This window comes from Salvelinus fontinalis, chromosome 17 (assembly GCF_029448725.1).
Source record: "Salvelinus fontinalis isolate EN_2023a chromosome 17, ASM2944872v1, whole genome shotgun sequence".
NCBI classification, from domain to species: domain Eukaryota; kingdom Metazoa; phylum Chordata; class Actinopteri; order Salmoniformes; family Salmonidae; genus Salvelinus; species Salvelinus fontinalis.
The window spans coordinates 1897409-1913509 of record NC_074681.1 but is presented as its reverse complement, the minus strand read 5'-3'; the positions used below and the strand labels follow the sequence as shown (position 1 = coordinate 1913509).

The 16101-nt window shown below is 53.1% G+C and overlaps 1 protein-coding gene across 4 annotated transcripts in view; it reads left to right on the top strand.

The window, feature by feature from the left end:
* The window catches only part of LOC129813551 (CTD small phosphatase-like protein), a 100056-nt gene that overhangs the window by 57506 nt on the left and 26449 nt on the right, over window positions 1-16101 (top strand). For 2 of the 4 annotated variants that reach the window (XM_055865851.1, XM_055865852.1), the window contains exons 2-3: window positions 14187-14344; window positions 14605-14637. In XM_055865851.1, the coding sequence (XP_055721826.1) occupies window positions 14187-14344; window positions 14605-14637 (191 nt within the window). The remainder of the gene's footprint in view (window positions 1-14186; window positions 14345-14604; window positions 14638-16101) is intronic. The other 2 variants (XM_055865853.1, XM_055865854.1) reach the window with 1 other exon arrangement.

Genomic DNA, 16101 nt, shown 5'->3' with positions numbered 1-16101 from the left:
TGAGAGAGACATACAGACCGGGAGAAAGACATACAGCCCGGGAGAGAGACATACAGCCCGGGAGAGAGACATACAGCCCGGGAGAGAGACATACAGCCCGGGAGAGAGACATACAGCCCGGGAGAGAGACATACAGCCCGGGAGAGAGACATACAGCCCGGGAGAGAGACATACAGCCCGGGAGAGTGAGAGAGACATACAGACCGGGAGAGAGAGAGAGAGACATACAGACCGGGAGAGAGAGAGAGAGACATACAGACCGGGAGAGAGAGAGAGAGACATACAGACCGGGAGAGTGAGAGAGACATACAGACCGGGAGAGTGAGAGAGACATACAGCCCGGGAGAGTGAGAGAGACATACAGCCCGGGAGAGTGAGAGAGACATACAGACCGGGAGAAAGACATACAGCCCGGGAAAGAGACATACAGCCCGGGAGAGAGACATACAGCCCGGGAGAGAGACATACAGCCCGGGAGAGTGAGACATACACACCGGGAGAGTGAGACATACAGACCGGGAGAGTGAGAGAGACATACAGACCGGGAGAGTGAGAGAGACATACAGACCGGGAGAGTGAGACATACAGACCGGGAGAGTGAGACATACAGACCGGGAGAGTGAGAGAGACATACAGCCCGGGAGAGTGAGAGAGACATACAGCCCGGGAGAGTGAGAGAGACATACAGCCCGGGAGAGTGAGAGAGACATACAGCCCGGGAGAGAGAGAGAGACATACAGACCGGGAGAGAGAGAGAGACATACAGACCGGGAGAGAGAGAGAGACATACAGACCGGGAGAGAGAGAGAGACATACAGACCGGGAGAGAGAGAGAGACATACAGACCGGGAGAGTGAGAGAGACATACAGCCCGGGAGAGTGAGAGAGACATACAGACCGGGAGAAAGACATACAGCCCGGGAGAGTGAGAGAGACATACAGCCCGGGAGAGTGAGAGAGACATACAGCCCGGGAGAGTGAGAGAGACATACAGCCCGGGAGAGTGAGAGAGACATACAGACCGGGAGAGAGAGAGAGACATACAGACCGGGAGAGAGAGAGACATACAGACCGGGAGAGTGAGAGAGACATACAGCCCGGGAGAGTGAGAGAGACATACAGACCGGGAGAAAGACATACAGCCCGGGAGAAAGACATACAGCCCGGGAGAGAGACATACAGCCCGGGAGAGAGACATACAGCCCGGGAGAGAGACATACAGCCCGGGAGAGAGACATACAGCCCGGGAGAGAGACATACAGCCCGGGAGAGAGACATACAGCCCGGGAGAGTGAGAGAGACATACAGCCCGGGAGAGTGAGAGAGACATACAGCCCGGGAGAGTGAGAGATACAGACCGGGAGAGTGAGACATACAGACCGGGAGAGTGAGAGAGACATACAGACCGGGAGAGTGAGAGAGACATACAGCCCGGGAGAGTGAGAGAGACATACAGACCGGGAGAGTGAGAGAGACATACAGACCGGGAGAGTGAGAGAGACATACAGACCGGGAGAGTGAGAGAGACATACAGACCGGGAGAGTGAGAGAGACATACAGACCGGGAGAGTGAGAGAGACATACAGCCCGGGAGAGTGAGAGAGACATACAGACCGGGAGAAAGACATACAGCCCGGGAGAGAGACATACAGCCCGGGAGAGTGAGAGAGACATACAGCCCGGGAGAGTGAGAGAGACATACAGCCCGGGAGAGTGAGAGAGACATACAGCCCGGGAGAGTGAGAGAGACATACAGCCCGGGAGAGTGAGAGAGACATACAGACCGGGAGAGTGAGACATACAGACCGGGAGAGTGAGAGAGACATACAGACCGGGAGAGTGAGAGAGACATACAGACCGGGAGAGTGAGAGACATACAGACCGGGAGAGACAGAGACATACAGACCGGGAGAGACAGAGACATACAGACCGGGAGAGACAGAGACATACAGACCGGGAGAGACAGAGACATACAGACCGGGAGAGACAGAGACATACAGACCGGGAGAGAGAGAGACACACAGACCGGGAGAGAGAGAGACACACAGACCGGGAGAGAGAGAGACACACAGCCCGGGAGAGAGACATACAGCCCGGGAGAGAGACATACAGCCCGGGAGAGAGACATACAGCCCGGGAGAGTGAGAGAGAGACATACAGACCGGGAGAGAGAGACATACAGACCGGGAGAGAGAGACATACAGACCGGGAGAGAGAGACATACAGACCGGGAGAGAGACATACAGCCCGGGAGAAAGACATACAGCCCGGGAGAGAGACATACAGCACGGGAGAGAGACATACAGCCCGGGAGAGTGAGAGAGAGACATACAGACCGGGAGAGTGAGAGAGAGACATACAGACCGGGAGAGTGAGAGAGAGACATACAGACCGGGAGAGTGAGAGAGAGACATACAGACCGGGAGAGTGAGAGAGAGACATACAGACCGGGAGAATGAGAGAGAGACATACAGACCGGGAGAGAGACGTACAGACCTGGAGAGTGAGAGAGAGACATACAGACCGGGAGAGAGAGAGAGAGACATACAGACCGGGAGAGAGAGAGAGAGACATACAGACCGGGAGAGAGAGAGAGAGACATACAGACCGGGAGAGTGAGAGAGACATACAGCCCGGGAGAGTGAGAGAGACATACAGCCCGGGAGAGTGAGAGAGACATACAGCCCGGGAGAGTGAGACATACAGACCGGGAGATTGAGACATACAGACCGGGAGAGTGAGACATACAGACCGGGAGAGTGAGAGAGACATACAGACCGGGAGAGAGAGAGAGAGAGACATACAGACCGGGAGAGTGAGAGAGACATACAGACCGGGAGAGAGACATACAGACCGGGAGAGAGACATACAGCCCGGGAGAGAGACATACAGCCCGGGAGAGAGACATACAGCCCGGGAGAGAGACAAACAGCCCGGGAGAGAGACATACAGCCCGGGAGAGAGACATACAGACCGGGAGAGTGAGAGAGACATACAGCCCGGGAGAGTGAGAGAGACATACAGACCTGGAGAAAGACATACAGCCCGGGAGAGAGACATACAGCCCGGGAGAGAGACATACAGCCCGGGAGAGTGACATACAGCCCGGGAGAGTGACATACAGCCCGGGAGAGAGACATACAGCCCGGGAGAGTGAGAGAGACATACAGACCGGGAGAGAGAGAGAGAGACATACAGACCGGGAGAGAGAGAGAGAGACATACAGACCGGGAGAGAGAGAGAGAGACATACAGACCGGGAGAGAGAGAGAGAGACATACAGACCGGGAGAGTGAGAGAGACATACAGCCCGGGAGAGTGAGAGAGACATACAGACCGGGAGAAAGACATACAGCCCGGGAGAGAGACATACAGCCCGGGAGAGAGACATACAGCCCGGGAGAGAGACATACAGCCCGGGAGAGTGAGACATACACACCGGGAGAGTGAGACATACAGACCGGGAGAGTGAGAGAGACATACAGACCGGGAGAGTGAGAGAGACATACAGACCGGGAGAGTGAGACATACAGACCAGGAGAGTGAGACATACAGACCGGGAGAGTGAGAGAGACATACAGCCCGGGAGAGAGAGAGACATACAGACCGGGAGAGAGAGAGAGACATACTGACCGGGAGAGAGAGAGAGACATACAGACCGGGAGAGAGAGAGAGACATACAGACCGGGAGAGAGAGAGAGACATACAGACCGGGAGAGAGAGAGAGACATACAGACCGGGAGAGAGAGAGAGACATACAGACCGGGAGAGTGAGAGAGACATACAGCCCGGGAGAGTGAGAGAGACATACAGACCGGGAGAGAGACATACAGCCCGGGAGAGTGAGAGAGACATACAGACCGGGAGAGAGAGAGAGAGACATACAGACCGGGAGAGAGAGAGACATACAGACCGGGAGAGAGAGAGAGAGACATACAGACCGGGAGAGTGAGAGAGACATACAGACCGGGAGAGTGAGAGAGACATACAGCCCGGGAGAGTGAGAGAGACATACAGACCGGGAGAAAGACATACAGCCCGGGAGAGAGACATACAGCCCGGGAGAGAGACATACAGCCCGGGAGAGAGACATACAGCCCGGGAGAGTGAGACATACACACCGGGAGAGTGAGACATACAGACCGGGAGAGTGAGAGAGACATACACTCCGGGAGAGAGACATACAGCCCGGGAGAGAGACATACAGCCCGGGAGAGTGAGAGAGACATACAGCCCGGGAGAGTGAGAGAGACATACAGACCGGGAGAGAGAGAGAGAGAGACATACAGACCGGGAGAGTGAGAGAGACATACAGACCGGGAGAGAGACATACAGCCCGGGAGAGAGACATACAGCCCGGGAGAGAGACATACAGCCCGGGAGAGAGACATACAGCCCGGGAGAGAGACAAACAGCCCGGGAGAGAGACATACAGCCCGGGAGAGAGACATACAGCCCGGGAGAGAGACATACAGACCGGGAGAGAGAGAGAGAGACATACAGACCGGGAGAGAGAGAGAGAGACATACAGACCGGGAGAGAGAGAGAGAGACATACAGACCGGGAGAGAGAGAGAGAGACATACAGACCGGGAGAGTGAGAGAGACATACAGACCGGGAGAGTGAGAGAGACATACAGCCCGGGAGAGTGAGAGAGACATACAGACCGGGAGAAAGACATACAGCCCGGGAGAGAGACATACAGCCCGGGAGAGAGACATACAGCCCGGGAGAGAGACATACAGCCCGGGAGAGAGACATACAGCCCGGGAGAGAGACATACAGCCCGGGAGAGTGAGAGAGACATACAGACCGGGAGAGAGAGAGAGAGACATACAGACCGGGAGAGAGAGAGAGAGACATACAGACCGGGAGAGAGAGAGAGAGACATACAGACCGGGAGAGTGAGAGAGACATACAGACCGGGAGAGTGAGAGAGACATACAGCCCAGGAGAGTGAGAGAGACATACAGACCGGGAGAAAGACATACAGCCCGGGAAAGAGACATACAGCCCGGGAGAGAGACATACAGCCCGGGAGAGAGACATACAGCCCGGGAGAGTGAGACATACACACCGGGAGAGTGAGACATACAGACCGGGAGAGTGAGAGAGACATACAGACCGGGAGAGTGAGAGAGACATACAGACCGGGAGAGTGAGACATACAGACCGGGAGAGTGAGACATACAGACCGGGAGAGTGAGAGAGACATACAGCCCGGGAGAGTGAGAGAGACATACAGCCCGGGAGAGTGAGAGAGACATACAGACCGGGAGAGAGAGACACATACAGACCGGGAGAGAGAGAGAGACATACAGACCGGGAGAGAGAGAGAGACATACAGACCGGGAGAGAGAGAGAGACATACAGACCGGGAGAGAGAGAGAGACATACAGACCGGGAGAGTGAGAGAGACATACAGCCCGGGAGAGTGAGAGAGACATACAGACCGGGAGAAAGACATACAGCCCGGGAGAGTGAGAGAGACATACAGCCCGGGAGAGTGAGAGAGACATACAGCCCGGGAGAGTGAGAGAGACATACAGCCCGGGAGAGTGAGAGAGACATACAGACCGGGAGAGAGAGAGAGACATACAGACCGGGAGAGAGAGAGAGACATACAGACCGGGAGAGTGAGAGAGACATACAGCCCGGGAGAGTGAGAGAGACATACAGACCGGGAGAAAGACATACAGCCCGGGAGAGAGACATACAGCCCGGGAGAGAGACATACAGCCCGGGAGAGTGAGAGAGACATACAGCCCGGGAGAGTGAGAGAGACATACAGCCCGGGAGAGTGAGAGAGACATACAGCCCGGGAGAGTGAGACATACAGACCGGGAGAGTGAGACATACAGACCGGGAGAGTGAGAGAGACATACAGACCGGGAGAGTGAGAGAGACATACAGACCGGGAGAGTGAGAGAGACATACAGACCGGGAGAGTGAGAGAGACATACAGACCGGGAGAGTGAGAGAGACATACAGACCGGGAGAGTGAGAGAGACATACAGACCGGGAGAGTGAGAGAGACATACAGACCGGGAGAGTGAGAGAGACATACAGCCCGGGAGAGTGAGAGAGACATACAGACCGGGAGAAAGACATACAGCCCGGGAGAGAGACATACAGCCCGGGAGAGTGAGAGAGACATACAGCCCGGGAGAGTGAGAGAGACATACAGCCCGGGAGAGTGAGAGAGACATACAGCCCGGGAGAGTGAGAGAGACATACAGCCCGGGAGAGTGAGACATACAGACCGGGAGAGTGAGACATACAGACCGGGAGAGTGAGACATACAGACCGGGAGAGTGAGACATACAGACCGGGAGAGTGAGAGAGACATACAGACCGGGAGAGTGAGAGAGACATACAGACCGGGAGAGTGAGAGAGACATACAGACCGGGAGAGTGAGAGAGACATACAGACCGGGAGAGTGAGAGAGACATACAGACCGGGAGAGTGAGACATACAGACCGGGAGAGTGAGACAGACATGCAGACCGGGAGAGTGAGAGAGACATACAGCCCGGGAGAGTGAGACAGACATACAGACCGGGAGAGTGAGAGAGACATACAGACCGGGAGAGTGAGAGAGACATACAGACCGGGAGAGTGAGAGAGACATACAGACCGGGAGAGTGAGAGAGACATACAGACCGGGAGAGTGAGAGAGACATACAGACCGGGAGAGTGAGAGAGACATACAGACCGGGAGAGTGAGAGAGACATACAGACCGGGAGAGTGAGAGAGACATACAGACCGGGAGAGTGAGAGAGACATACAGACCGGGAGAGTGAGAGAGACATACAGACCGGGAGAGTGAGAGAGACATACAGACCGGGAGAGTGAGAGAGACATACAGACCGGGAGAGTGAGAGAGACATACAGACCGGGAGAGTGAGAGAGACATACAGACCGGGAGAGTGAGAGAGACATACAGACCGGGAGAATGAGAGAGACATACAGACCGGGAGAGAGAGAGAGACATACAGACCGGGAGAGAGAGAGAGACATACAGACCGGGAGAGTGAGAGAGACATACAGACCGGGAGAGTGAGAGAGACATACAGACCGGGAGAGTGAGAGAGACATACAGACCGGGAGAGTGAGAGAGACATACAGACCGGGAGAGACAGAGACATACAGACCGGGAGAGACAGAGACATACAGACCGGGAGAGACAGAGACATACAGACCGGGAGAGACAGAGACATACAGACCGGGAGAGACAGAGACATACAGACCGGGAGAGACAGAGACATACAGACCGGGAGAGACAGAGACACACAGACCGGGAGAGAGAGAGACACACAGACCGGGAGAGAGAGAGACACACAGACCGGGAGAGAGAGAGCGACACTCAGACCGGGAGAGAGAGCGACACTCAGACCGGGAGAGAGAGAGACACACAGACCGGGAGAGAGAGAGACATACAGCCCGGGAGAGAGACATACAGCCCGGGAGAGAGACATACAGCCCGGGAGAGAGACATACAGCCCGGGAGAGTGAGAGAGAGACATACAGACCGGGAGAGAGAGACATACAGACCGGGAGAGAGAGACATACAGACCGGGAGAGAGAGACATACAGACCGGGAGAGAGACATACAGCCCGGGAGAAAGACATACAGCCCGGGAGAGAGACATACAGCACGGGAGAGAGACATACAGCCCGGGAGAGTGAGAGAGAGACATACAGACCGGGAGAGTGAGAGAGAGACATACAGACCGGGAGAGTGAGAGAGAGACATACAGACCGGGAGAGTGAGAGAGAGACATACAGACCGGGAGAGTGAGAGAGAGACATACAGACCGGGAGAATGAGAGAGAGACATACAGACCGGGAGAGAGACGTACAGACCTGGAGAGTGAGAGAGAGACATACAGACCGGGAGAATGAGAGAGAGACGTACAGACCGGGAGAGAGACGTACAGACCGGGAGAGAGACGTACAGACCGGGAGAGAGAGACCTACAGACCGGGAGAGAGAGACGTACAGACCGGGAGAGAGAGACGTACAGACCGGGAGAGAGAGACGTACAGACCGGGAGAGTGAGACCTACAGACCGGGAGAGTGAGACCTACAGACCGGGAGAGTGAGACCTACAGACCGGGAGAGTGAGACCTACAGACCGGGAGAGTGAGACCTACAGACCGGGAGAGTGAGACCTACAGACCGGGAGAGTGAGACCTACAGACCGGGAGAGTGAGACCTACAGACCGGGAGAGTGAGAGAGAGAGAGAGAGAGAGAGGGAGAGACATACAGAGAGAGGGAGAGACATACAGAGAGAGGGAGAGACTCCTGCAACTTGGATGTCATCATGGTATCTGATTGCTCTCTGCCCTAATAATGTGACTCCATTGGAATAATGTATTTTTTTCTCTCAGAACATTACGCCAATCCTTTTAGAGGTGAAGTGATGGTGATTTGACATCCTGTCTGCGTCCCAAATCAAGTTTTTATTAGTTGTGTGTACGGGATACACATGGTATACATCATACAATGAAATGTTTACTTCCAGGTTCCTTCTCAACAATGCAACAACAATAAGAAATAATACAAGATAAGAATACGAACATAAAGTAAATGGCCCAGTAGAATAGAATAAACATTTCAATATAATACAGGAAGACACAATTTATAGTCTCATTATTTACATGTGTTTTGGTGAATGGGGGGAGGGGATTGGAGGCAGTGTATAAACTGAGAAGTATAATAAGAGGATGGTAGTAGTGTGTGGGTGTGTGCTAAGTTGTGGTGAATCAGAGCAGGTGGTCAGTCCAGTTCAAATGTTCAGCAGTCTGATGGCTTGTAGATACCAACAGGCTCAGGGACAGTTTCTATCAGACCTTATGCTCCGATACCGTCTGCCTGTCGGTAAGGGAGAGAACAGCTTGTGGCTGGGGTGTGTGGGGTCCTTGATGCTGCTGGCCTTCCCTAGGCACCATTTCAAGTAGATGTCCTGGATGGGTGGGAGCACGGTCCCAGTGATGTACTGGGCCGTCTTCACCACCCGCTGGAGGGCCTTGAAGTCATGGACAGAGCAATTCACGTACCAGACTGTGATGCAACCGGTCAGGACGCTCTCGATGGTGCAACGGTAGTATTTGGAGAGGACCCGGGTCGTTATGTCAAATTTATTCAGCCGCCTTAGCAAGTAGACGGTGGTGTTGTAAGACAGGGCCCCTGTGTTAAGTCAGCCTGTGGTCTGGCTGTCAGGAAGTCCAGGATCCAGTTACTGAGGGTGGTGTCCAGACACAGGAATCTGAGGGGGGTGTCCAGACACAGGGATCTGAGAGGGGGTGTCCAGACACAGGGATCTGAGAGGGGGTGTCCAGACACAGGGATCTGAGAGGGGGTGTCCAGACACAGGGATCTGAGGGGGGGTGTCCAGACACAGGGATCTGAGGGGGGGTGTCCAGACACAGGGATCTGAGGGGGGGTGTCCAGACACAGGGATCTGAGGGGGGGTGTCCAGACACAGGGATCTGAGGGGGGTGTCCAGACACAGGGATCTGAGGGGGGTGTCCAGACACAGGGATCTGAGGGGGGGGTGTCCAGACACAGGGATCTGAGGGGGGGTGTCCAGACACAGGGATCTGAGGGGGGGTGTCCAGACACAGGGATCTGAGGGGGGGTGTCCAGACACAGGGATCTGAGGGGGGGTGTCCAGACACAGGGATCTGAGGGGGGGTGTCCAGACACAGGGATCTGAGGGGGGGTGTCCAGACACAGGGATCTGAGGGGGGGTGTCCAGACACAGGGATCTGAGGGGGGGTGTCCAGACACAGGGATCTGAGGGGGGGTGTCCAGACACAGGGATCTGAGGGGGGGTGTCCAGACACAGGGATCTGAGGGGGGGTGTCCAGACACAGGGATCTGAGGGGGGGTGTCCAGACACAGGGATCTGAGGGGGGGTGTCCAGACACAGGGATCTGAGGGGGGGTGTCCAGACACGGGGATCTGAGGGGGGGTGTCCAGACACGGGGATCTGAGGGGGGGTGTCCAGACACGGGGATCTGAGGGGGGGTGTTCAGACACGGGGATCTGAGGGGGGGTGTCCAGACACGGGGATCTGAGGGGGGGTGTCCAGACACGGGGATCTGAGGGGGGGTGTCCAGACACGGGGATCTGAGGGGGGGTGTTCAGACACGGGGATCTGAGGGGGGGGTGTCCAGACACGGGGATCTGAGGGGGGGTGTCCAGACACGGGGATCTGAGGGGGGGTGTCCAGACACGGGGATCTGAGGGGGGGGTGTCCAGACACGGGGATCTGAGGGGGGGTGTCCAGACACGGGGATCTGAGGGGGGGTGTCCAGACACGGGGATCTGAGGGGGGGTGTCCAGACACGGGGATCTGAGGGGGGGTGTCCAGACACGGGGATCTGAGGGGGGGTGTCCAGACACGGGGATCTGAGGGGGGGTGTCCAGACACGGGGATCTGAGGGGGGGTGTCCAGACACAGGGATCTGAGGGGGGGTGTCCAGACACAGGGATCTGAGGGGGGGTGTCCAGACACAGGGATCTGAGGGGGGGGGTGTCCAGACACAGGGATCTGAGGGGGGGGTGTCCAGACACAGGGATCTGAGGGGGGGTGTCCAGACACAGGGATCTGAGGGGGGGTGTCCAGACACAGGGATCTGAGGGGGGGTGTCCAGACACAGGGATCTGAGGGGGGGTGTCCAGACACAGGGATCTGAGGGGGGGTGTCCAGACACAGGGATCTGAGGGGGGGTGTCCAGACACAGGGATCTGAGGGGGGGTGTCCAGACACAGGGATCTGAGGGGGGGTGTCCAGCTTGGAGGGAACAATAGTGTTGAATGTTGAACTGAAGTTCATGAACAACTTTCTCAACGTAGGTGCTCCTCTTTGTCCAGATGTTACATCCATGTGAATAGCGATGGAAAATGGCATCTTCCATGGATCTGTTGGAGCGGTAGGCGAGTTAGAGTGGGTCCAGTGTGCCTGGCATGATGGCCTTGATGTGGTCCATAATCAGCCTCTCTTAAGGCACTTCATGATGACTGAGGTGAGTGCGACGCGGCTTTAGTTATTTGGGTATGTCACCTTGTTTTTTTCTTGGGTGCTGGTAGTCTTCTTTTTAAAGCCGGTGAGGACTACATCCTGGGAAAGAGTCAGGTTGAAGTTGTCCGAGAAGACGTCCGCCAGCTGGTCAACACTCTGAGGACGTGGCCCGCTATGCCATCTGGGCCGGCAGCTTTGTGACTATTCACTCTTGAGTTTTTTTCTTTTTTCTCCCTCACTTCAGCCTCGGAGAGTGAAAGGTCATCCGGAGCAGCAAGAGTCTCTTCCTGTATGACTCGGGATTGTCTGCCTTGAAGCCAGAAGATAATGTGTTAAGCCCGTCTGGGAGGGAGGCTTCGGCAGGCACCACATAGCTGGTTTTACCTTTTTTTGTGTTCTGTGATAGTCTAGCCCTTGCCACATGCAACATGAGTTTTGAGTTGTCAAACATCATTTAAAGTTTGAGTCTGTGTATTGTCTTTCTGCGTCCCTAATGGATTAGCAGAGATCGTACCTGCTTGCCTTCTGTGCGCCACAGAGTCATCGGGGTTCTTTCTGGCTGACGTTGAATGCTGCAGTACGGGCTCTCAGCATTGTACGGATATCTCCGTTCGTCCAGGGTTTTTGGTTGGAATATGACCGCATTGTTGTTGTGGGTACAACATCAATACATTTCCTAATGAAGCCTGTGACTGACGATATATATTCCTCAGTATTGACCGGTGAGTCCTGGGTGGAGGACTCATCCAGCATATTCCTATCATTATTCTCAGAACAGTCCTGCAGCAGTGAGTCTGTCTGTCTCTGTTCAGCGCCTCACTGTTCACTGTTAGTGGCTCCTTATTGAGTTGCTGCTTGTAGGAGGGGAGTAGGAACAGGGGGAGACGTGATCGGATTGGCTTAAGTGGGGGCTGGGGGGGGGGGGGGTTGGCTTTGTACGTGTTTGTACGCAAACGGTACCCTATTCCCTACATAGTGCCCTACTTTTGACCAGGATTCACACACCTATAGGGCTCTGATCAAAAGTAGGGCACTAAATAGGGAATAGTGTGTGGTTTGGGTGGACTGACCGCAGCTCTCGCTCCAGTGGGAGGAGAGGGGGAGGGGAGTGGAGGAGTGGAGGAGGGGGGAGGGGAGTGGAGGAGTGGAGGAGGGGGGAGGGGAGTGGAGGAGAGAGAGAGAGGGAGGGAGAGGAATGCTGCCTTGTATAGGCTGGTTCTACCCGGTCAGACTGACTGACTTACGGGGCTGTGGAGAGAGAGAGAGAAGGGGGGGGGGGGGTAGAGACAGGGGAAGAGGTATGGGGGGGCAGGGAAGCGGGAAGAGACTGAACAAGAGGGAGAGAGCGTGCTCGGTAGAGCGTCTACAGCTAAGCTATGTGTGACTGATGTCACTGGTTATTTTCTGATCAGTGGTTTAGTCTGTCAGACCAGGGTCAACAACAGCTACTACATTACTCTGTTGCCTTCATAACACGGGTTGTGTAATGCCTTCATAACACGGGTTGCGTGCTGCCTTCATAACATGGGTTGCGTGCTGCCTTCATAACACGGGTTGTGTGCTGCCTTCATAACACGGGTTGCGTGCTGCCTTCATAACACGGGTTGCGTGCTACCTTCATAACACGGGTTGTGTGCTGCCTTCATAACACGGGTCGCGTGCCGCCTTCATAACACGGGTCGCGTGCCGCCTTCATAACACGGGTCGCGTGCCGCCTTCATAACACGGGTCGCGCGCTACCTTCATAACACGGGTCGCGTGCTACCTTCATAACGCGGGTCGCGTGCTACCTTCATAACACGGGTCGCGTGCTACCTTCATAACACGGGTCGCGTGCTACCTTCATAACACGGGTCGCGTGCTACCTTCATAACACGGGTTGTGTGCTGCCTTCATAACACGGGTTGTGTGCTGCCTTCATAACACGGGTTGTGTGCTGCCTTCATAACACGGGTTGTGTGCTGCCTTCATAACACGGGTTGCGTGCTACCTTCATAACACGGGTTGTGTGCTGCCTTCATAACACGGGTCGCGTGCCGCCTTCATAACACGGGTCGCGTGCCGCCTTCATAACACGGGTCGCGTGCCGCCTTCATAACACGGGTCGCGCGCTACCTTCATAACACGGGTCGCGTGCTACCTTCATAACGCGGGTCGCGTGCTACCTTCATAACACGGGTCGCGTGCTACCTTCATAACACGGGTCGCGTGCTACCTTCATAACACGGGTCGCGTGCTACCTTCATAACACGGGTCGCGTGCTACCTTCATAACACGGGTCGCGCGCTACCTTCATAACACGGGTCGCGGGCTACCTTCATAACACGGGTCGCGGGCTACCTTCATAACACGGGTTGTTTTCCGGTTGCAGGAAAGCAGCTATGTGCGTTCATATATATTATTCATTAGTATTTCTCTCTGCTCTGTTTTTCCCAGAGTGCTATACTTCTGCTCAGTAATGAAGTTGAGTTATTCATTGATTTAAACCATTTCACCTACATTTTATATTGAAAGGCAAGTGTTGTTTTTTTCTTCTATAGAGCGACATAGGGCGGGCAACTAAATAAATGAATGCAAAAAAAATGATACCGAAAATAGCTTAGTTTTCATCAGATGACAACAGAAGTGCAATGCTATTTGGCTAGCAGCCACACAAAGTCAATTAGCATACAATGAAAGAGCAAGGTATTTTTTTACAAAGATGATGCACGTCCATCAGATTTCTAATGTTTACCACAGAAAAAATGTAGCCAGCTACATTTCCTAATGTTTTGCTTGAAGTTACTGGTGGATTTGAACTTGCTAAAACTACTAGAGAAAAGTAACCATCGCCATTTTCTCGCTGCCATCAGTCAGAGCGCTGTCTGCTGATCGAATGCCTGTTCATGAATGTGGGACTTTTGATTGGTCTGAAAACCACAGCAAAGATTTCTCATCTAAGTGGAGAAGTGTAACTGAAGCACAAAATTAGTCTGATACTTTGCAGAAATTACAATAAGAAGTATTTTAGATTTGCGTTTACAAAAACACAGCAAGATATATTTCCCCTCCAGTCTCCCAGTCCAACAGCAGTTTGAAGAAGCAGAGGTGTTTTCAGTAGCTCTGTTTCTTTACTCTTAATGTTTTAACGTCTCTCCTCTGTTTCCCCTCCAGTCTCCCAGTCCAACAGCAGTTTGAAGAAGCAGAGGAGTCCAGGCGTTTTCAGTACGTTCTTCTGTTGCTTTAGGAACTACAATGTGGAGCCTCCTGCCTCCAACAACACAATCACCTCCCTGTCTCCAGCCCCAGAGGAGAACGGGACACAACCAAAGGTACACACACAGGGACAAGTCTCACACACACACACACACACACACACACAATACTTCTAAACTGCGGATAAACAATAAAAACGAGAAGTGTCTTTGAAGAACTCCAGAAAATCTGTTTCAACATTGACTGTTATGTTTCCATGTTTGTGACGTTCTCTCGCTCTCTGTCTCTCTCTGTTTGTCTCTCTCTCTCTCTGTGTCTCTGTGTCTCTGTCTGTCTGTGTCTCTCTCACCGTCTCTCTCTCTCTCTGTGTGTCTAGTTTGACCAGGTCGAGGTTATTCCTATCCCTAGTGTATGTATCACTATTTATCTTTCCTTCTGCATGTGGCCGCTCAGTCCTTAAGTGGCTGAATCCTAACTTAAGATCCGTGATCCTAACACTGACTAATGACTATCATCTAAATCATTAAGTCACTCATTGCTGTCCAATGAGATAAATGTGACTTATAGGCACATGGATCTTAAGTCTAAGATTTTGCTCTGTATCTGCTCTGAATGTCTTGGCTCTAGGTAAGGCTGCACGATTAATCAGATTTAAATCAAAATTGCGATATTAAGCTGCAAAAGTGCCCCAAAAAAATGCGGGTTAGCCCCTAATGCTAATCGCTAGCTAAATCCACTGAGATGGGACAAATCTTGCTAGTAAACTTTTGCTCTGCTACAGGCCGGTACCAGTGGTGTGGAATATCAGCATTGTTTGTGCAACAGCTTGTTCTTAATCTGAGAGGAAAAGGCAAATATTTGTTGTCTGAATGTACCTATCTATTTAAATCTAATTAGGGTCCCACGGTGAAACACTGACCAACACTTTGGTTCCTGCTCTGTCACAACCATTCTCCTCCCTTACTTCTGTTGTCATGCCAACAAAACTGCATTCCAAATGCCCATTGTATTCCAACCATAACATTAGAACCATCATTCTATTTCTATTCTAAGTGTTTTGATCTCAAATTGCAATATTTTGGTACACAAATCGCAATTAGATTTTTTTTTTGGGGGGGGGGGGGGGGGGGCTGAAGTCCTCTTATCTGAATTTAGCATGGTGGTGGGTTTAATTTTTAAGGAGTTCATAAGCAATCAAACGGTGTTCAAGCTTATTGCATCTCCTGCATGAGTGATACAAGTGGTTTGGTTGCATTTGAAAAAAACTCCCTAACAACACTAACTGCCAGCCTGACCAATCTTCCTGGATGGCTTTTCTAAAGCCAGTTACAGACATGTTGTTTCTACTACTTCTCTTTAATCGCTCTCACAAATTATGTCTTCATTTGGTTCAACGACAAACAACGTAAAAATCTGTTGGGACCAGAATGAGACGCTCTCTAGGTAAACAAACTAACGGAACCTCCTAGACAGCCTACCCATCAATTATGTAGAAAGTCAACTGGTAGCCAGACCGCCGTACTAGAAGAAGCCACTATGGCCTCTTGAATACGTTTTGACAAGGAACAGTAAATGTAGCTGTAGGGACGACATGTTTGCCTCTCTGTAAGGCACATTTCTGAAGAAAATTGTCATTAAATCACGCTGTCTGATTACAATGAGGTTTATGCTACATTTTACACTTAATACATTTTATATGTTGAAACTTTATTTAACTAGGCAAGTCAGCTAAGAACAAATTCTTATTTTACAATGATGGCCTACTCCGATCAAACCCTCCCCTGACCCGGACGACGCTGGGCCAATTGCGCGTCGCTTTATGGTAGTCCTGGTCACGGCCGGTTGTGATACAGCTCGGGATCGAACCAGGGTG